We start from the raw sequence: 23,054 nt of genomic DNA, 5'->3' as shown, positions 1-23,054 counted from the left end.
CCATGTCCCCTGCATCGGCAGGCGGACTCTCAACCACTGAGCCACCAGGGAAGCCCCTGCTTCTAGCGTTTTTGACCTGCTTCCTCAGGTCTGATCCTAGGCCCCTTTCATGTTCTTGTGTCTTTGCCACTGTCTGGATGACCTGTCATTTACCTTTATTCAACTAGAACTTAATCCTCCTTATAGGCCTCCTTTCTGAACAACACTGCCTGCCTACCTGTCTGGATGGCAGGACCAGGCAATTCCCAAACTCACTATAATAACTTTCAATAACTTATTTGGACAAACTACTTAACCTCTTTGTATCTTAATGTTTTCATGTGTAAAATTGGGGTAATAGGTTGGTTTTGAATTAGTTATTACACATAAGTGCTTGGGACAGTTCATGGCACATACAATTACAATTATAAATAATAATAATTATTGTGGTGGTTGTGGTGCTTGCCATCCCTGTCTCATTCTGACAGCTTTCCTAAAACCACTGACTCCTAATTATTTCTAGTCTCCTAGAACCCATGTCCAGCCAGCCTCACCAGATTCAACTTGGGTTCCTATACTATATCCTCTTAGCACCTGCTGCATTCTAAGGGACAATTAATATTACATGTCTGGAAACCATCAAACCAATTTTTAGAAAAGTTAGAACATGTCATGAATAAAACAGACTCCTTTTCATGAAGTCCCCAAAATGAGTCTATTCTGGAATTCTGAAAAAATAGCAGCAGCAGTGACATACTGTTTGAAACTTTGAATTCCTCCATTGAGGCAGAGAGAGCATCCAGGTTAGCAAAACCAAAAACTGATGGACAACTTTAACAATAAAATTAGGTGACAAGGTATTCTCACCAATCCCAAAATATGACCGGTAAAATTCATGACCATATGATAATACAATCATTGCAGTAGGAAAAAAGGGAAGCAATGGGGTGCCTGATGGAAATGAGACCAGGATAATACCTGAGTTGCCAATAGATACTCATGAGAAATTGTTTTATGCCAATTTAATAATAGTAGTTGAAACTGGGAGAAGTGTTTTCATAAAATCCTATGTGCAAGTCAGTGAAAAGTCCCCTCTCTAAATGTCTGAACGGTCTGAAAACTCTGCAGCCTGTGAATTCTTACAACTCAATAACTGAAGCTCTTTTTCAGGAGAAACTTCAGGGAATAAAGCCCAGCTTATGGAGGTAGGGACAACAGTGACAAAGTCCAGATAAAAATGGGAGAGGGCAGGGGGGTGGCGGTAGAGACAAGATAGCAGAGTAGAAGGACTTGAGCTTGTCTCCTCTCACAAAAACACCAAAATCACAAATAACTGCTAAACAACCACTGGACTTGAAAAAAGACTGGAATGTACCAAAAAAGATACATCTAAAAGACAAGCCACAAGGAGACAGTAGAAGGGGGCCCATGTGCAAAATAATCAAATCCCATACCCACTGAGTGGGTGACCCACAAACTGGAAAATAATTACATCATAGAGGTTGTCCCACAGGAGTGAGAGTTCTGAACCCCACATCAGGCTCCCCAGTCTGGGGGTCTAACATTGGGAGGAGGAGCCCCCCAGAGCATTTGGCTTTGAAATCCAGTGGGGCTTGATCGCAGAAACTCCACAGGACTGGGGGAAAGAGAAACTCCACCCTTGGAGGGTATACACCAGGACCCATGGAAAAAGCAGGGACTCCATAGGAGCCTGGGCCAGACCTACCTGCTAGTCTTGGTCTCCTGGAGAGCAGGGGGGTGGCTATGGCTCACTGTGGAAAAGAGGACACTGGTGGCAGAGGTACAGGGGAGTACTCATTGGCATGAACTCTCCAGGAGGCTGCCATTTTGTCACCAAGTCCTGGCCCCACTCAACAGCCTGAGGGCTTCAGTGCTGAGATGCCTCAGGCCAAATAACCAACAGGGTGGGAACACAGCTCCACCCATCAGCAGACATGCTGCCTAAAACCTTCCTGAACCCACAGCTGTCCATTAAACACACCCCTTGACACGGCCTGCCCACCAGAGGGACAAGACCCAGCTCCACCCACTGATAGGCAGGCACCAGTCCCTCCTACCAGGAAGGCTGCACAAGCCTCTTAGACCAGCATCACCCACCAGGGAACAGACACTAGAAGCAAGAGGACAATCCTGCAGCCTGTGGAACTGAGACTGGAAACAGAGAAAGTCAGACACAATGAGATGGAAAAGGAATATGCACCAGACAAATGGAAAAGATAAAACCCTGGAAGAACAACTAACTGAAGTGGAGATAGGCGATTCAGAGTAACGATGGTAAAGATGATCCAAGATCTTGGAAAAAGAATGGAGGCACAAACCGAGAAGATACAAAAACAGTTTAGCAAAGAGATAAAGAACAGAGTTGAACAATACAATAACTGAAATGAAAAATACACTAGAAAGAAATCAGTAGCAGAATAACTGAGGCATAATAACTGATAAGTGACCTGGAAGATAGAAATGGTGGAAATCACTGCTGTAGAACAAAACAAAGAGAAAAGAATGAAAAGAAAAGAGGACAGTCTCAGAGACCTCTGGGACAACATTAAACACACCAACATTTGCATTACAGGGGTCCCAGGATGAGAAGAGACATAGAAAGGGCCTGACAATATATTTTAAGAGATTATAGCCAAAACCCTCCGTAACATGGAAAAGGAAACACTCACTCAACTCCAGGAAGCGCAGAGTTCCATACAGGATAAACCCAAGGAGGAACATGCCAAGACACATATTAATCAAACTTACAAAAATTAAAGACAAAGAAAAAATATTAAAAGCAACAAAGGAAAAGCAACAAGTAACATGCAAGGGAATCCCTATAAGGTTATCAGCTGATTTTTCAGCATAAACTCTACAGGCCAGAAGGGAGTGTCACTTTAAATATATTTAAAGTGATAAAAGGAAAAAACCTAAGAATATTCTACCCAGCAAGGCTTTCGTTCAGATCTGACAGAGAAAACAAAAACTTTACAGACAAGCAAAAAATAAGAGAATTCAGCACCACCAAACCAGCTTTAACAACAAATGCTAAAGGAACTTCTCTACATGAAAAAGAAAAAGCCACAACTCCAAACAACTCTAAACAAGAAAATTAGGAATGGGAAAGCTCACTGGTAAAGGCAAACATTTAGTAAACATAGGAAACCATCCACACACAAATGATATCAAAATCAGCAATCGTGAGAACAGGAGAATACAAATGCAGGATATTGGAAACACATTTGAAATTAAGAGAACAGCAACTTAAAACAATCTTGTGTATATATATATATATAGACTGCTATATCAAAACCTCATGTAACTGCAAACCAAAAATCTATAATAGATATACACACAAAGAAGAAAAAGGAATACAAACACAACACTAAAAGTCATCAAATCACAAGAGAAGATAATAAAAGAGGAAGGGAAGAAAAAGACCTACCAAAAGAAATGTAAAACAATTAACAAAATGGCAAGAAGAACATACATATTGATAATTACATTAAATGTAAACGAATTAAATGCTCCAACCAAAAGATGTACACTGGCTGAATGGATACTAAAACAAGACCCGTATATAAGCTGTCTACAAAAGACCCACTTCAGAGGTAGGGACACATACACACTGAAAGTGACAGGATGCAAAAAGGTATTCCATGCAAATGGAAATAAAAAAAACTGAAGCAACAACACTCGTATCAGACAAAACAGACTTTAAAATAAAGACTGTTAGAAGAGACAAAGAAGGATACGACACAATGATTGAGGAATCAATTCAAGAAGAAGATATAACAATTATAAATATTTATGCACCCAACATAGGAACACCTCAATACATAAGGCAAATGCTAACAGCCATAACAGTAACACAAGAATACTGGGGGACTTTAACACCCCGCTTACACCAATGGACAGATCATCCAGACAGAAAATAAACAAGGAAACACAAGCTTTAAATGACACACACAACAATAGACCAGATGGGCTTGATATTTATAGGACATTCCACCCCAAAGTGGCAGAACACAGTTCTTCTCAACTGCACACAGAACATTCTCCAGGTTAGAGAACATGCTGGGCAACAAAGAAAACCCTGGTAAATTAAAGAAAATTGAAATCATATAAAGCATCTTTTCCAGCCACAACACTATGAGATTAGAAACTGAACACAAGAAAAAAACTGTAAAAAACACAAACATGTGAGGCTAAATAATATGCTGCTAAGCAACCAATGGATTGCTGAAGAAATCAAAAAGTACCTAGAGACAAATGACAATGAAAAGACGATGATCCAAAACCTATGGGATGCAGCAAATGCAGTTCTAAGAGGGAAGTTTATAGCAGTGGATTCTTACCTCAGGAAACATGAAAAACTGCAAATAAACAACCTAACCTTACACATAAAGCAACTAGAAAGAAGAGCGAACAAAACCCAAACTTAGTAGAAGGAAAGAAGTCAGAAAAATCAGAGCAGAAATAAGTGAAACTGAGATGAAGAAAATAATAGCAAAGATCAGTGAAACTAAAAGCTGGTCCTTTGAAAAGATAAAATTGATAAACTTTTAGCCAGACTCATCAAGAAAAAAATAAAATGAGAGAGAGGGCCAAATCAGCAAAAATTAGAAATGGAAAAGGAGAAATTACAACAGACACCACAGAAATACACAGGATCATAATAGACTACTACAAGCAGCTACAGGCCAATAAAATGAACAACATAGAAGAAATGGAAAAACACTTAGAAAGGTGAAACCTTACAAGACTGAACCAGGAAGAAATAGAAAATATGAACAGACCAATCACAAGTACTGAAATTGAAGCTGTGATGAAAAAACTCCCAAAAAACAAAGTCCAAGACCAGATGGCTTCACAGTCAAATTCTATCAAACATTTAAAGAAAAGCTAACATCTATCCTTCTGAAACTATTCCAAAAAAACTGCAGAGGAAGGAACACTCCCAAACTCATTCTTTGAGGCCACCATCACCCTGATACCAAAACCAGACAATCACAAAAAAAGAAAATTATAGGCTAGTATCACTGATGAATGTAGATGCAAAAAATCCACAACAAAATACTAGCAAACCTAATCCAACAATACATTAAAAGGATCATACACCATGTTCAAGTGGGATTTATCCTTGATTCTTCAATATACACAAATCAATCAATGTGATACACCATATTAATAAACTGAAGAATAAAAACCATATGATCATCTCAATAGATGCAGAAAAAGCTTTTGACACAATTCAACACCCATTTATGATTAAAAAAACTCTCCAGAAGCAAGCATAGAGGGAACACAGGCCATATATGACAAACCCATAGCTATCATCATTCTCAACTGAAAAGCTGAAAGCATTTCCTCTAGGATCAGGAACAAAACATGGATGTATGGTCTCACCACTTTTATTCAACACAGTTTTAGAAGTCCTAACCATGTTAATCAGAGAAGAAAAAGAAATAAAAGGAATCCAAGTTGGAAAAGAAGAAGCAAAACTATTACTGTTTGCAGATGACATGATACTATACATAGAAAATCCTAAAGAGCTACCAATAAACTACTAGAGCTCATCAATAAATTCGGTAAAGTTGCAGGATACAAAATGAATACACAGAAATCTCTTGCATTCCTATACACTAACAACGAAAGATCAGAAAGATAAATTAAGGAAAGATCCCATTTACCATTGCATCAAAAAGAAAAAAATACCCAGGAACAAACCTACCTAGGGAGACAAAAGACCGGTACTTGGAAAAGTATAAGATGCTGACGAAAGAAATCAAAGATGACACCAAGGGATGTAAAGATATACCACGTTTTTGGATTGGAAGAATCAATATTGTCAAAATAACTACACTACCCAAGGCAATTTACAGATTAAGTGAATTCCTATCAAATTACCAATGGCATTTTTCATAGAACTAGAACTTAAATTTTTTTAATTTGTATGTTAACACAAAAGACCCTGAATAGCCAAAGCAATTCTGAGAGAGAAAAATGCAGCTAGAGGAATCAGACTCCCTGACTTCAGACTATACTACAAAGCTATAGTCATCAAAAGTGTGGTACTGGCATAAACACAGAAATATAGATAAATGGAACAAGATAGAAAGCCCAGAAATAAACCCACCCATGTATGGTCAATTAATCTATGACAAAGGAAGAATATACCATGAAGAAAAGAGTCTCTCCAACAAATGGTGCTGGGAAAACTGGCCAATTACATGTAAACGAATGAAACATTCCCTAACACCATACACAAAAATAAACTCAAAGTGGTTTAAATATCTAAATGTAAGACCAGATAAAATAAAACTCTTAGAGGAAAACATAGGTAGAACACTCTGACATAAAACTGTAGCAATATCTTTTTTGATCCACCTTCTAGAGTAATGAAAAAATAAACAAACAAATGGGACCTAATTAAACTTTAAAGTTTTGCACAGCAAGGAAACCATAAACAAAACAAAACGACAACCCACAGAATGGAAGAAAATATTTGCAAACAACGCAGTGGAGAGGGATTAGTCTCTAAAATACACAAGAAGCTCATGCAGCTCAATCTCAAACAAACAACCCAATCAAAAAATGGGCAGAAGCTCTAAATAGACATTACTCCAAAGAAGACATACAGATAGCCAATAAGGACATGAAAAGATGCTCAATGTCACTAATTATGAGAGAAATGCAAATCAAAACTACAGTGAGGTTTCACCTCACACTGGTCAGAATGTACATCATAAAAAAGTCTACAAGCAGTAAATGCTGGAGAGGGTGTAGAGACAAAGGGAACTCTCCTACACTGTTAGTGGGGATGTTAATTGGTATAACCACTATGGAGAACAGTATGAAGGTTTCTTTAAAAACTAAAAAGAACTACCATATGTCCAGCCATCCCACTCCTGGACACATATATGGAGAAAACCATAATTCAAAAACAAACATGCTAATTGCAGCACTATTTACAATAGCTAAGACATGGAGGCAACCTGAATGTCCATCAACAGAGGAATGAATAAAAAAAGATGTGGTACATATGCGGTGGAATATTACTCAGCCATAAAAAAGAATGAAATAATGCCATTTGCAGCAACATGAACGGACCTAGAGATTACCATACTAAGTGAAGTAAGTCAGACAGAGAAAGACAAATGTCATATGATATCACTTATATGTGGATCCTAAAAAAATGATACAAATGAACATATTTACAAAACAGAAACAGTCTCACAGACTTCGAAAACAAACTTATGGTTACCAAAGTGGAAATGTGGGGGGAAGGATAAATTATGAGTTTGTGATTAACATATACACACTACTATATATAAAATAGATAATCAACAAGGACCTACTGTACTGCACAGGGAACTCTACTCAATGCTCTGTAATAACTTATATGGGAAAGAATCTGAAAAATAATACATATAAAATATATATATAATATTATATATATATATAACTGGATCACTTTGCTGTACACCTGAAACTAACACAACATTGTAAATAAACTATATTTCAGTAAACATTTTTTAAAAATAAAAATGGCAGAGTTGAACAGAACCAAGAGACTTCAAAAAACAGAAGGCAATTTTTTTCAACTCTTCAAAAAAATACAGGAACAGATCTAGATTTGTGAAGTTAGAAATGGTCTCCAGTGTAAACATTTCCTGTAGGTACAGCTGGAAACATTTATTCTTTTTTTTTTTTTTTTTTTTTTTTTGCTGTACACGGGCCTCTCACTGTTGTGGCCTCCCCCGTTGTGGAGCACAGGCTCCAGACGCGCAGGCTCAGTGGCCATGGCTCACGGGCCCAGCCGCTCCGCGGCATGTGGGATCTTCCCAGACCGGGTCACAAACCCGCATCCCCTGCATCGGCAGGCGGACTCTCAACCACTGCGCCACCAGGGAAGCCCTGGAAACATTTATTCTTAAACATACCCAACGGGTAGCTGGGAAATCAGCTTTGCTATGAAAACCTCCTAACCTTTCCACCAGCACTGAGTTTTCAAAATGATTCACAAAATTAACAGGCTTCTAGTTACCAACTATTCTGTTGTGTTTTCCTGATAAGGGGAGTTTCAGCCCTGATTACACATCTGAATTATCTGGGGAGCTTTTAACTGTATTCTGGTCCTACTCTAGACCATTTGAATCAGAATCTATGAAGGTGAAGCAAAGTAGAAGTACATTCTAAAAGCTTTCCAGGTGAGTCTACAGGGCAGCCCAGGTGGAAACCACTGAAAAAGAAGTTGCTCAAAAAAGGAAAAGTAACTGTAATGTCACCATTCAATATCAAGACATGCCATACCTTCCTCCAGAATGGTGTTTGCCAAACTTTGCACATTTTAATCACCTGGGGAGACTTTACAACACCTGATGGACAGGTTACACCCTATACCAATTAAATGAGAATCATCTGGGCATAGATACCAAGCACCAGAATAGTTTAAAGATGTCAAGTGATTCCCCCCATCAGGAAGGAAGGGAGGGAGAGACAGAAAAAGGGAAAGAAAGAAAGAGACAAAGAGAGAAAGAGAAAGGGAGGGAGGGAGGAAGGAGGAAAAATTACTTCCTAATCAAATTCTCCCTCTTAACAGATCCAGAGAATTTGTTTCCTGAAAGGAAAAAAAAAAAAAAAAAGGAAAGGAAAGAATAGAAAAGGATCACTACCATAAGAATAAAGATAATAAAGAGTAAAATGATAGCTCTACAAAAAATGAAAGCACACCAAAACTTTACGCTTATAAGACAGAGGAAAATTGTAAACTAATATTTCAAAACAAGTCAAGAGAAATTTTATAATGATAAAATAAGTAAAAGAAAAATATAAATCAAATTTAGAAAAACCTCTGAAATGAGGGCCTGAAATGCAGGAAAGAACTAGAAATTAAAGAATGAATCATTTCAGAAATGAAGGATAAACTTAAAGAATAGATGAGTCAATAATCCCAGGAGAAAATGCCATAGAGTTTTAGAGGGGGGAAAGGAGGAAACTTTTAAAAATAAAAAACAAAACTATTGAATAGAAAATGACATATAGAGAAGCAAGAAGGTCCAAAATAATAGAATTTCCTAATGAGAAAAGGCAATGAAACAAAATAAACACTAAAAATTATAACTCAATATTTATTGAATTATATATAATTCAATTATATATAATACAATATTGTTCAACATTTACCCTTGAAAATAAATTTGAAACTATATATTGAAACAGAACACCATATACCTGGGCAAATGATACAGAATGAATTTTAAGATATGTTGTGGTAAACCTATTGGACTTAGTTTGGCATTCAGGCAAACAGACATTTGTAAGAATAAGGGAAAGAAAATCAGACTATCATCAGACTTTTCAAAAGCAACTATTTATGCTGGAAGTGAATAGAGTAACATTTTAAAGATACTCAAGGAAATATATTGTAAGCCAAGGATTTCAGATCCACAAAATGGATTTTCAAGCATAAAGACCACAGATACAGTTATCAGTGTTAAGAACTCAGAATGTTGTTCCCAGTAAATGGAAACATCATCTACCTATTTGCTCAGGCCAAAACCTTGTAATGCTTCTTGATGCCTTTTTTTTCTCTCCTAGCTCATTTCCAATTCAATTGCAAGTCCTACTGGCTCTACCTTAAAAACATCCTAAATTTGACCTCCCCACCTCCACTGTTATCCTATTATTCGAAGTAACCATCATCTCTTGCTGGCATGACTCAATAGTCTCCTTATTTGTTTCTCTGTTTCCACTCTTGCCTCCCTCTAATCATTGGAACAGGGCTTGACCACACTGCTCAGTTCTGCCCAACCCCTTACCAAGTGTGAATTCTACTCCCCACTAATTTCAATTGCTGATTGGGGTTTACTGCAAATGACAGTACTTTTCCTAACTCTGGGAACCATTACCTGACCATAGGGTTCTGTACCATACAAAAAAGTTGAATTGTATAAACCTACTCCAGCCTCTATAGAAGTTTCTAATCATATTCATCTGCCAGTAGGGAGAAACAAGTACCTATTTGCCAGTAGGGAAAAACATGTACCTAAAGCATAGATAACTATTATAAATAAATATATCCAAGTAATGTGTGAGTGAACAGTAATATGTGTCCAAATAAGAGTCAGAGGTAAGAATTTTTCAGAAGCAGAGTGGACAAGTACAAAACATACTACTTGGAGGTAAGACTAAGGAAAAAATTCTAAAACACTGCATCTACTAGAAAGGTTTTTCTTCTTTTTTACATTCACTTGTGCTTGATTTAGTAATCTGGGCATCTTTAAACTCAATAAATGGCTTTTGTAATTGCATCTGGCGCAAATATGTATTAATGTTATGTTAACTATGGGACTAATGCAGTGTCTGAGTGTAAACCATGAATCTTATGTTTACAGTTGGCAATTTAATCTTGGTTTTGCAGAATTTTCATGTGAAATCACCATTTAGCCTTGTAATAGTCTTTCTTAGGGTCAGCTGCTTTCCACTAAGTTTGGCACTGGGAATGAAAAAAGATGTGTATATTTTAGTTAAAGAAATAAACAGTGTAATTAATCTTTATAAATGTACAGAATGAGCATCTAGTAATGAAGCAACTAAAAATACATAAATTTGAATATCTGACCAATTTGTTTCTATTCCTTTCTCTATAGGACATCACGAATACACTATAGTTATCTGAGTGGAATTTGGAAACTGTCCTAATTTTAAAAGGATTTTGGGAAGAATTCCTGATTTATAATATGTAGAGGTTTTCTTCTTTTCTGATACTATGCTATAAACAAAGAGTGCCTCTTGATTGGATGCTAATGACAATGCTCATGCTATTCAAGTTTACTTGAATGAGAGTTTAGAATCTTACACAGATCTCAGAATGGACATAGGAAAATAAAAATTTAAAGCAATGTGTTCTCCTTGGAGAAATTTCCTTACAAACTCATATTATTTTGTTACCAATTTGCAATTTGAAAATATCAGAAAGACCTTCTGACTTACATTTTTGTGTGTTTCCTTTAGATAAGAAATGTTGAAACAAATCAATGTTTAGACAACATGGGCCGCAAGGAAAATGAAAAAGTGGGTATATTCAACTGTCATGGTATGGGAGGAAATCAGGTAAACTCTCCCTTTTTTTATCAGCTTCATATTTGGGGGGAAAAATGTTGTGTAAACTATTCAAGTAGACTACGGCTTAGTTTAGTAAATTAATGGGCATTCTAATCAAGAATTAATTTGCCTATGTTATTATCCCAAGTATTGTAAGAAAGCACTGAAGAATTTAATAAAAAGAGCAACACCTTCAATGAGCGTATGGTGAATGAGGCCAGATGTTTGAGACTCATATTACCATGTATGAGAAAATGAGGGCTACATTTTATTCTGTTGTTAACTGAATCATATAATCACTCAATAACTATGATGTTTTCCCGATGGTGATTATCCTAAATTTCTTTTTCAAATGTTTACATATGTCATATTTTCTGTGACTTTTGGTGGTTTAATAAAATTTTAAAGTGCACACATAGATAAGCACATCTGTTACAACTTTGCTTTGGCTATCTGAAGACACCCTTTGGACCAGGTAAAAATGTAGTCTTTAAACAAGATTTATACTTGACTGAAATTCTAGGACACCTCTTTCTGTGTGACAGTCCAATTAATTATCAGAAACTTATACTATAACAAGGATTCTTGTGCTCTCTGTAAGCACTGGAAAGTGGCATGGCAAGGTGGGCCACGTGGAGGCTACTTGGCTGTGAGTCTTGCCGCCATGGCTACTTTCAGAGGCCGAATTTGGAGTTCGTGGGAACTTATAACAAAGCACAGTTAGAGATAACTAATCCTCTGTACACAAGTCGTCTAAAAGGGTCAAGATGAAGCACAGGAGTGAGCTGTTTAATGCTTTAGAGTGAACTGAGGAAGCAAAAATTATTCTGATCAGCACAACATGATGGTTGTATCTGTAAGGCAGCTGAATGTATCAAGAATTCATAGAGAGATCTTAGGGATCAAGATGGCAGAGGACTACGACGTGGAACTCACCTACTCCCACCAATACATCAAAGATACATCTATAAGTGGAACGATTTGCACAGAACATCTACTGAACACTGGCAAAAGACCTCAGATTTCTGAAAGGGCAAGAAAACCTCCCCATAACTGGATAGGACAAAAGGAAAAAGGGAAAAAAATAAAGAAAGGAACTGGGATGGGAACTGCACCCCAGGGAGGGAACTACAAAGGAGGAAATGTTCCTGCACCCCGGAAAGTCCCCTCTACGGTGAGGAGATCAGCCAGGATGGAGGAGAAGCTTCAGAGCCTCGGAGGAGAGTGCAGCAACCAGTTTGAGGAAGGCAAGACGGAGGGTGACCTGCACAGATGGTCACCTCCGCCCTGTGCTCCCCAGCCTGAGACGCTTTTCCACCACTATGGGCAGGGGCTGGGTGCTGAAGCTCAGGCTTCAGAGGTCAGATCTAGGTAGAGGATTGGCTGGGATTGGCTGTGCAGAGACAGCCTGAAGAGGCTGGAGTGTGGCAACCAAGGGTGTGCTCAGAAGAAGCTTGGACACACCAGAGAGACAAGGTGCCATTGTTGGGGAAGCGTGCAAGGAGAGGGGTAGGACCACCACTGGAGCTTCTTTCACTGCACGCACTCTTAGGCAACAGGACACGACCTACATGAGCTCCGGTAGTGGGCGTGAGCCACCACTGCCACTAGGAGACCCACAAGTAGGTGCCAATCGCTGCCCATGCTGTCCCGGGAGTGCGCAGACTGCCGCTGCTTTTGGGAGACCCAGGAGTGGGCACTGCTCACTGCCCCTGCCATCTGGGGAGCACGCATGAGCAGCGAGCAGTCGCCAATCACTGCCCCTGCTGCCCCGGTAGTGTGCAGGATGCCACTACCGTTGCGAGACCCAGAAGCAGATGCAAGGATTCTTCAATATCCGCAAATCAATGTGATACACCACATCAACAAACTAAAGAATTAAAACCACATGATCATCTCGATAGATGCAGAAAAAGCTTTTGACAAAATTCAACACCCATTTATGATAAAAACCCTCCAGAAACTCAGCACAGAGGAAACCTACCTCAACATAATAAAGGTCATATATGACAAACCGACAGCTAACGTTATTCTCAACTGTGAAAAGCTGAAAGCATTTCCCCTAAGATCAGGAACAAGAAAAGGATGTCCACTCTTGCCACTTTTATTCAACAGAGTTTTGGAAGATGCTCAACATCACTAATTATTAGAGAAATGCAAATCGAAACTACAGTGAGGTTTCACCTCACACTGGTCAGAATGGCCATCATCAAAAAGTCTACAAGCAATAAATGCTGGAGAGGGTGTGGAGAAAAGGGAACTCTCCTACACTGTTGGTGGGGATGTAAATTGGTACAACCACTATGGAGAACAGTATGGAGGTTTCTTTAAAAACTAAAAATAGAACTACCATATGTGCAGCAATCCCACTTCTGGGCATATATCCAGAGAAAACCATAATTCAAAAAGATACATGCACCCCAATGTTCACTGCAGCACCATTTACAATAGCCCAAACATGGAAGCAACCTGAATGTTCATGGACAGAGGAATGGAAAAAGAAGATGTGGTACATATATACTATGGAATGTTACTCAGCCATAAAAAAAAATGAAATAATGCCATTTGCAGCAACATGGATGGACCTAGAGAGTATCATACTAAGCGAAGTAAGTCAGACAGAGAAAGACAAATATCATATGATATCGCTTATGTGAGGAACCTAAAAAATGACACAAATGAACTTACTTACAAAACAAAAACAGTCTCACAGACTTCGAAAACAAACTTATGGTTACCAAATGGGGAATGTGGGGCAGAGGAATAAATTAGGAGTTTCGGATTAACATATACACACTACTATATATAAAATAGATAATCAACAAGGACCTACTGTATAGCACAGGGTACTCTACTCAATATTCTGTAATAACCTATATGGGAAATGAATCTGAAAAAGAATGGATGTATGTATGTGTATAAATGAATCACTTTGCTGTACACCTGAAACTAACACAACGTTGTAACTCAACTATACTCTAATATAAAATTTAAAGAAAAAAAAAAGGATCCATAGAGAAAAAGCCAGAAGGAAATGGCCCTGTTGAATTTTGGCACCATACTTCAAATCAGACTTTTGTATGATTCAATGGAGAATACTAAAATGAAGTTTCTCCCTAAAACCAAACAAACAAACAAATAAAAAAACTTAATTATTAAAATGTTAATTAGTGCTACACAGTTTGAATTTAAGCAAGAAAATATTTGAGTCAAACTTTCTAAATTGCAGCATGGAAAAATGACCATATGAAAGAAGACGATGGAAACAACCACATAGGCAGAACAATGACAGCATTCAAAAATGGTCCAGCTTACTGTACTGATTGACGAGTGTGAGAGGCTTCTACTACCAAAACCCAATGCAGTCCTATGGCAAAAGCTGTCAGAGGACTAAATATATAGGGGTTTAATTTTTTCACATAATAAGAAATCTGAAAGTAGTCAATTGTTGATAATTTGTTCCACTCCTCAATAAGTCCACCAAGAAAGCAGAAGCTTTCTATCTTTCCATTCTTCTTAAAGTTAACTTGCTTTATCATCAGCTGATCATGAGGAGGGCTGCTGAAACTCGAGACATCATGTCCACATTCAAAGCAGGAAGAAGTGGGGGTAGAGAAGAGTTGAAATAGCCATGTCTGTCCTTTTATTAGGCAAAGCAAATGCCTTCCTAAAGGCTCAACACATCTCCATGTATGTCTCTTTGGCCAGAAATGTGTTACTTGGACACCTCATGGCACAAAAACACTAAATACTTCACCTCACACTTATCACAGCTTCTCCTCACAGTTTATTTACCATGGGTATTGGGTGGACATTTAGAAGTGTCCCCCATAATGTGTTTCAACAGCTTATGAAAAAATCCAGCTCATCACCTGCACAGTGATTACCTGCAGAATTCAAAAAGGGAAACACTATTTATGAAATCACTCTGATTCTAATACAGATGAAAATGAGGGAGGAAGATCCTTCAAGTGAATTATCCTCATGGAATCATTAAGGTGCCAAGGTTACTGTTAAAAAGGATAACCAGTCATATACTTAAATTTGTCTAAATGACATGGAACACCTAGATCATAAATGTTTAAAATTACATTATTCATTTACATGAATAATAACCAGAAATAAACTATCCTACTCTACTGTAAACTTCCTGTTGGCTGGGGCTATGTCTTAACTCCTCTCTTCCTCCCCAGCATGTGGCACTTAGAATATGATAGGCACTTAATAAATACTAGTCAAGTAAACAGATGAAAGAATTCATGGTCAGAATAATGTATTTATACCTTAGTACTATGTAGACATTGCCAAAAATGCTGTTATTATCATAGAAACCAAAAGTATAGACAGACACCAATCTCAGGGATTCATAAATAAAGGGAACAAATAAACAGTAAGTAAAAAACCCATACCTACATATTTTCTAATGTCTCTATGTTATCTACTTAATAAGATAAAATTAAAACCAATAATTTTTCATCTATATGAATACTTATTCGTGTCTACAAATGTTGAAGATGCTTATTGAAGCCCATTTTGTTACAACACAAATAATGGAAACAAATATTTACCAAGAGGAGAATGTTTAAATAAATCATGGTGTATCCACAGTTCAGATTACTACATAGCCACCAAAATGACTGAGAGGTCTAAATGTACTGTCATCAAACATTGAAAAGAGGGAAAAATAACGCACAGTACAACTTACTTTGAATTTTGAATGATCTCATTTGTGGAAAATGTACGTGAACATTTTCCTCTATATAGCATCTGTAATATATATATGTAAATGCTATACAATTTATTAGAAATGTATACATATCTATTTGGAATACAAATGACCTCTGGAGAGAAGATTAAGCTGGTATAGGAAATTTTACTTTTTACCCCATATTTTTCCTTATATATGTACTACTTTCATAATTAAACAAATAAAAATGGAGAAATTGAACTGTTGAGAATAAAAGAACATCATTTTATAACACTATTCAGATCTGATTGAGTAACTTATGATAAGTTACTTAGTATTTTTGAGCTTCAGTATTTTATCTATAAAATGCATAAAAGTTTTCCCTCAATTTTTTTCTCTAAAGATCAGTAAAAATTTATGAAACAACTAATACTAGCATGGCATATACTAAATAGTACATTTTGGTCTACTGCTATTAATTATTCTCTTTATTATTTCCATTTGTGTTCTCAATTATCTCTGTTTTTACTTCTAAAAGTGAAAAATAAAATGTTTATTCAGTGGCTAATGCCAGAGGCAAGATAAAAGCACAAGACACTTCATGGTATTGTTAAGCTCAATAAAATGCACTGCCTCTCCTGTTATTCTAACAAATATATATTATGAAAAACATAAAACATCACATAAAACCCTATTATGATATCTTTTTGATGGAACTGAATATTTCTAGCATGATTAATACTAGGGACATGTTTAAAATTTTGACTTACTTTTAAAAAGAACAGATCTTAGGATTTTACTGAGAATGAATAAATTATTGAGAGAGCTACCTTCTCTGTCTTTTATTGCTATTCTTTTATGTTACCATGGAAACAGCATCTATTTTTATGGTTATTTAGTTTTGAATTTTTAGAAGTAGCCCCAACTCCTAAAAATATTCAAATCTCGGACTTCCCTGGTGGCACAGTGGTTAAGGCTCTGCCTGCCAGTGCAGGGGACACAGGTTCGAGCCTTGGTCCAGGAAGATCCCACATGCCGTGGAACAACTAAGGCCGTGCACCACAACAACTGAGCCTGCGCTCTACAGCCTGCAAGCCACAGCTACTGAGCCCATGTGCCACAACTACTGAAGCCCACGTGCCTAGAGCCCGTGCTCCGCAACAAGAGAAGCCACCGCAATGAGAAGCCCATGCACCACAACAAAGAGTAGCCCTGGCTCTCTGCAACTAGAGAAAAGCCCACACACAGCAACAAAGACCCAATGCAGCCAAAAATAAATAAATAAATGTATTATTTTTTAAAATTTAAATTTCTTTCTCCTGCTTTTACACAAAAGTCAAAACAAATGTTAATGCTGTTTCTTCTGCTCTGCGGCATGTGGGATCTTCCCGGACCAGGGCACGAACCCATGTCCCCTGCATCGGCAGGCGGACTCTCAACCACTGCGCCACCAGGGAAGCCCAATGCTGTTTCATTTTTTAAGCATGTTTTACTCAGTTACCTTTCTAATAGAATGCACTTTATATTTCTAGACAATTATACCTTTAACCATTTCTCCTTGCAAGGGTATTTTTGCAGTTTGGGTTTGTTTAATTTTGGAGATATCAGAAAGAAACTTTTCAGTAGTTCTTGGAAATATTTTTCTTAAACATTTAGATAATCAAATAGCCAGCATACTCTTCTCTCCTCATTCCTAGCACCTGGCACAGTGCTTGGGATACTGTAGGCACCTAATAAAAATTAGTCAAGTAAATAGATGAAAGAATGCATGGATGTTTTTGTTATCAGGATTACTGTAAAAACAGGGTAGCAAGTGGAGAATTATTATTAAATTCAGCACTTGATCATCTTGAGGTGGTCTCTTTAAAACCTTACTAATAAAAGTCTTCTACCTCAAAGAATAATGACAAAATTTGATACTCCATTCCTATCTGCTCTCGAAATGCTTTCTTTTCATTAGCAAGTAATATCATGAAGATCATTAAACACATGAAATGAAAACACAAGAATGAAAATAAGAATATGATTAAAACTTGAACATAAATTTCTACAAGTGAAAGAAAGAACTTAACAATTTACTGGTAGAAAGTGTGTTACTAGAAGTTATGGGATTGTCTTCTTTATACTTCTGAAAAGATGATGTGGATTCCTGGAAGCAGTTTCATGTCCCCTACAGTACTAATGACTCAGATTTATATCTTCATCCCCAACCTCTCTCCTGAGCTCTGGAATCTATTGCTAATTAATAATTGGGATTCTTTACAGGCATCTCAAAATCAAAGCTTTCCAAACTGTACTCATTTTCTTCCCTTTCACACAACCATCCAAAATTAAAATCTGACATAGACACTTCACTTCTGAAATTTCATTGGCCACCAAATCCCCTATTTCTATGAAAATAATGTCCCTTGACTCCTACCTCTAAGTCCCTTTAAAACCAGGACCTCTCTCTTTGTCCTAGCCTACAACTTCTTTCACCTGTATGGTAAAAAAACAAAAAAACAACTCATTATTTCCATATATCATATGAAATTCCATAAGCATATGAAATTCCATGGCATATTAGAATTAAAATCAGATTAAAATCTCCAGCAATTCTTCTCTGTCCAAAAATAAATTACAAATTCCCTAGTTATGATAGTCAAAGCCCCTCATAATTTCATCCCCATCTGGCTTTCCAGCTTAATCTCCCTTGATGTTATAGTTCCTGTGCTCTAGACATGTTTGATAATTCTTTATTCCCTGCATGCTCTGTGCACGTTCCTGTCTCTACAGTTCACTAATACTGTTCTAATTGCACTATTGGCCAAATACTGCTCCACTCACAAACTTAAGACATGCTCACTGTTTAAAACCCAAATAATTTAGCTTCTTTTCTGTTACCTGTTGGCTAACAACTTCTTACCCTAAACAGGGCATATTTTAATGGACAAACTATAATTTATTTCATCAATCCTGTACTGTTTAACACACAATGTTATTTATGACTTTTTATTGTTATACCCCAGGCTCATCAATACCCTTGTAGCTAAAATCTGGTGAGCTTCCATACATATTTACTTCTTTAGAAGAATGTCTACAAGTAAGTTTGCTAGATCAAAGGTTATGCAACATTTCAAGGTTTTTAATAGATAGTGACAAATTGTCCTCTTTAATGTTTCACCAATTTAATAGGACAAATAGCTAAAATAGGAAGAGGTACTATGATATACATTTAACATGCATTATCCTCTTTGGTTTTTACAACAATCAATGAAGTACATGGTGTTATTATCCTGATTTTACTCATGAGTTTAATGGAAACCCTGAGATTAATAATGTGATTGAGGTTGTAAAGCCAGTTTGAACCTAAATCTGCCTGACTCCACACCAGTTTTATATTCACTGCATCTGTATTGATTCCCAGCCACACTTCCCCAGGACTGTGATCACAGTGGCCAACCCTAACTGGATACTGTATTTTTCTTGTTTCTCATCTTGGCCAATTTAGTATGGAAGAAACATTTTATCTTACTTTAAATCATATTTCTAACATTATCAACGCACATAAGCATTTTTAAAGTTGGCATTAGTACTTTATGAATTTCAGTCATGCTTTTGCTTATGTTTTCATTGGAGTTTGAGGTGGTTCTTTATTCTCTTCACCACTTATAAAAACACTTTATTAAGATTATTATCTTCTGTCATACACATTACAGATATTTTTCTGACTTGACATTTTGTTCACACTGTGTTTTCACATACAGACTTTTAAACAGTTTATCCCAATGTTTGTCTTTATGTTTTCTCTTTTTGATGTCAAAATACCATTCTTTTCTAATGAGGTGCTTTTACATGACATTTAACATCATCTTAAAGGAGCCAATGGTAAATAGGCCTTAGCCTCACTGGGCATACACTAGATCTACTCAAATACTGACACTAATTTTTATTTAAAATTTATATAAATTTTACTTAAAATACATATAAATTTATATAAGTGGGTCAAATTAGATTAATATACTATTTATAAAATAAACATTTGTCTTTGATAAAATAAATATATCATATACATAATATATAATGTATCAATATAAAATTTTTTAAAAACCAATGGTATTTCCCTTTGAACTGCAATATATCTTTAATCAAAAATAGGGAGAAAAGCAGGCTTTGTACATATTGTACTTAATTCCTTCTAAAGGCCAAAAATATAAAGTGATGGAAAAACACTCACATTTTAGCAAATGCATTTATAATGTTTCTCTTTCTCCCTGTAGCCATTCATTTGGAGAGAGCTAGAAAGCACATGGAAACATTCCATGTAATTTATTGCAGTAAATGATTCACAGCCATTTTTCAAGGTAGCAAGCCTTTAGGGAAGCTTATGCTAGCCATTTATTAAAACCCCATTGTCTGTCAAGATAAAGAAGAGATCATTAGGTATTATCTATACTTTCATACAAATGTCTCCTCTTCCTCTAAAACATGATCATTTATACTTAAGAAGAAGCTAACCTTATGACAGGTACATTACAAATTTTGAAAGTAAACAAATACCTTCTCTCCTCATTACAGACCCTCTCCTAGAGAAAATTATTTTAGTAATACATTCTAATATACTCATAGATTGTAATGGATATATTCATTCAAGAGATATGTATTCATTTTAAAGTTTACCTTTTTATACGTAAAGTTTACATCTTATAATTACTTATAAGCCATTTCTACACTAGTTTGGTCCCCTTAATAACTTGCACACTGGAATTAAAATTCACCAGGGATTTCACAAAGTAAAATCCCACAACGGCCTGTGAGGGAAAATAAAGAACATTTACCATTCATTAAATGTTTAAATGAGTTGGATACATGAGAGCTAGAAGAGAGCAGTTATTATAACCTCTATAGAAATAGGGATTATTCCAAGAGCCTTTCAGTCTCATGAATGCTTGGCTGGGAGAACTTCTCTTGACTTTGGTTGGCTTATGCTTCCTACCAGGAGACTAAAATATACTGAGGATGGAATGGTAAATTGTCTCAATCACTCATCCAACAAAACCTGGTTATGCTAGCCTATAATAGATACTCTAGATGAGGTTAGTAGATGATGTTAGTAGGAGAAAATACCTAAAGACATACATTTCACATTGACCTGGTTTTTCAGGGGGTCATGTGGTATCTGTTCATCAAGTCCATCAATACAAGAAGTTAGTTCCCTTCCAAGTAAGTCTCAGCAGGGCCTGCTATCATGGGATCAGTCTGGTATCAAAAAAACCTTTGGGATACATATACAAGTCAGTGAGACCATTATTTTTATGCTACTCTGTTTATTCCTGATTCTTTTCATTCTATTTTCCCAGGAAATTAAAGCTCCAAAATCATACCAATTCCTGGGCTTATACCCATTGCTTCAAACTAATGCACATTTCTACTTGAAGGACCAAGTGTAGCCTCAAATTCAGTGTGTCTATAATTAACTCATCTTTCATGAAAAGCCCTTTTTCTTCAATCTTTGTATTCATCTATCTTTTACATTTTCTTCTTTTATCTCTTATCACACACCCTGCCCTTCTCGAACTAGGCACTAAGCCTTGTGGATTCTTTCTACATGTCCTTTTTCCCTATTCCTTCTTTTCTTTTATTAATAATTCTACTTTCCAAATCTTGGCCTTGATTGCTTCATATTTGAGTTACCACAATAGTTTCAATATAGTTTCACCAGAGCTCCAGCCTGTCTTTACTCCACCCTCATTCAATAATGAAAACTCCTTTAAAAATACCATTCCCAACTGGAAAAACAAAAAACTTTAGAGCCCCCTGTTATTATAAGATAAAATTAACATCCTTTACTAGTCAAAGCTCTACACAGTCTGACTCCTTCTTACCCTTGTAATTTTATCTCCTGTTGCTCACCCATACAAACTCTCAACTCTATCAACTCTATTGAGTATAGTCAGAACAGACATTTTAAAAATTGTTACTGAAATCCATTTTTTAAAATCATATCCTTGCCTTTTCTTTTACCCACCTGATATCACCTTTCTCCACTTTTCTAACTACATAAATTCTAGTTTACGTAATTCCATAGTTTACATTGTTCTAGTTCCACTTCAAAATTCACCGTCCTCCATATAATAATTTGGTTTTTTTCTGATTTTCAATATACATTGATACTTCCTTTTGCTGAACTCACAATACTTTAATTTTTCACATTTGTTTTTTTACTTACTCATATACCATATCTCCATGTTTCTCTTTTAACTCTCATATTTTCATTCAATTGTGTTTATTCAACTCATTTCCAAAAACAAACTGTAAACTTTTCTTGAAACAAGTATTAGTTAATTTCCTTTTCTTAATCCTTCTACAGTAATAAGTGCTTATTGAAAGAATGAATGGGTAAACAAATTCATACAAAATTTTCAAAGTTACCCAAGGACCTGCTGTTAACACAGAAATAGCTTCAAAATTTTGGGGAAACCACATAAAGGAAAATCGTCCTGGAAGATGAAACTGTTCCTATGAAAATGCCTAGATTTGAGGCTGTAATAGGCTGAAAAATGACCCCCAAACGTATCCACATCCTAAGCCTTGGTACCTGTGAATGTTACCTTATATGGCAAAAAGGACAGTGCAGATGTGATTAAGGATCATGATATAGGAGATTGTCCTGGATTATCTGGTTGGCACTAAAAGCAACCACATGTATCCTTATAAGAGGAAAGCAGAGGGAGATGTGACACACACATAGACAAGGAGAAGGAAATGAGACCACAGAGGCAGAGATAGGAGTGATGTGGCCACAAGCATAGGAAATATAGTCTGTTGCCAAAAGCTAGAAGAGGCAAGGTACAGATTCTCCCCTAGAGACTCCAGAGGGAACACTGCCTTGCTGGTTCCTTGATTTCAACCTAGTGAAACTGACTTCAAATTTCTGGCCTCCATAACTGTGAGACAATAAATCTCCATTGTTTTAAGTCATCAAGTTTGCGATAATTTGTTTCAGCAGCTACAGGAAACTACTGTAGGTCCTCACAAAGAAAACTCCAGGAAGTCTCTAGCTCAGTGTTCTTAAGCAATCCACCCCTTCGGAGGTTTAAGATATAAGATACGAAAACTTCCTCAAAGTTAAAAACATGTATTACTTTATCTTGCTACTTCAAGAAATCAAGTAGTAGCTAAAAAGAATGGCTCTAAATTATACTGGTCCTACAGAATATTTTAATTATAGAAAATTTGGTTTCGGATATTCCTTTTTTTTTTTTTTGCGGTATGTGGGCCTCTCACTGTTGTGGCC

General features: G+C 36.6%; 1 protein-coding gene and 1 long non-coding RNA gene across 4 annotated transcripts in view; one reads left to right on the top strand and one right to left on the bottom strand.

Moving 5' to 3' along the window:
- Positions 1-23,054, top strand: part of GALNT13 (polypeptide N-acetylgalactosaminyltransferase 13) — an 829,184-nt gene that overhangs the window by 770,901 nt on the left and 35,229 nt on the right. For 2 of the 3 annotated variants that reach the window (XM_060151496.1, XM_060151497.1), the window contains one exon: positions 11,002-11,100. The exons of the other annotated variant lie outside the window; for it this stretch is intronic. In XM_060151496.1, coding sequence (XP_060007479.1) covers positions 11,002-11,100 — 99 coding nt within the window. The remainder of the gene's footprint in view (positions 1-11,001; positions 11,101-23,054) is intronic. 3 annotated transcript variants of the gene reach the window in all.
- The window catches only part of LOC132521828 (uncharacterized), a 54,300-nt gene that overhangs the window by 22,812 nt on the left and 8,434 nt on the right, over positions 1-23,054 (bottom strand). The window lies entirely within an intron of this gene.

The sequence above is a fragment of the Lagenorhynchus albirostris genome, chromosome 6, assembly GCF_949774975.1.
Source record: "Lagenorhynchus albirostris chromosome 6, mLagAlb1.1, whole genome shotgun sequence".
Taxonomy (NCBI): domain Eukaryota; kingdom Metazoa; phylum Chordata; class Mammalia; order Artiodactyla; family Delphinidae; genus Lagenorhynchus; species Lagenorhynchus albirostris.
The sequence above is the reverse complement of the archived record's forward strand: the minus strand, read 5'-3'. Positions and strand labels throughout refer to the sequence as shown.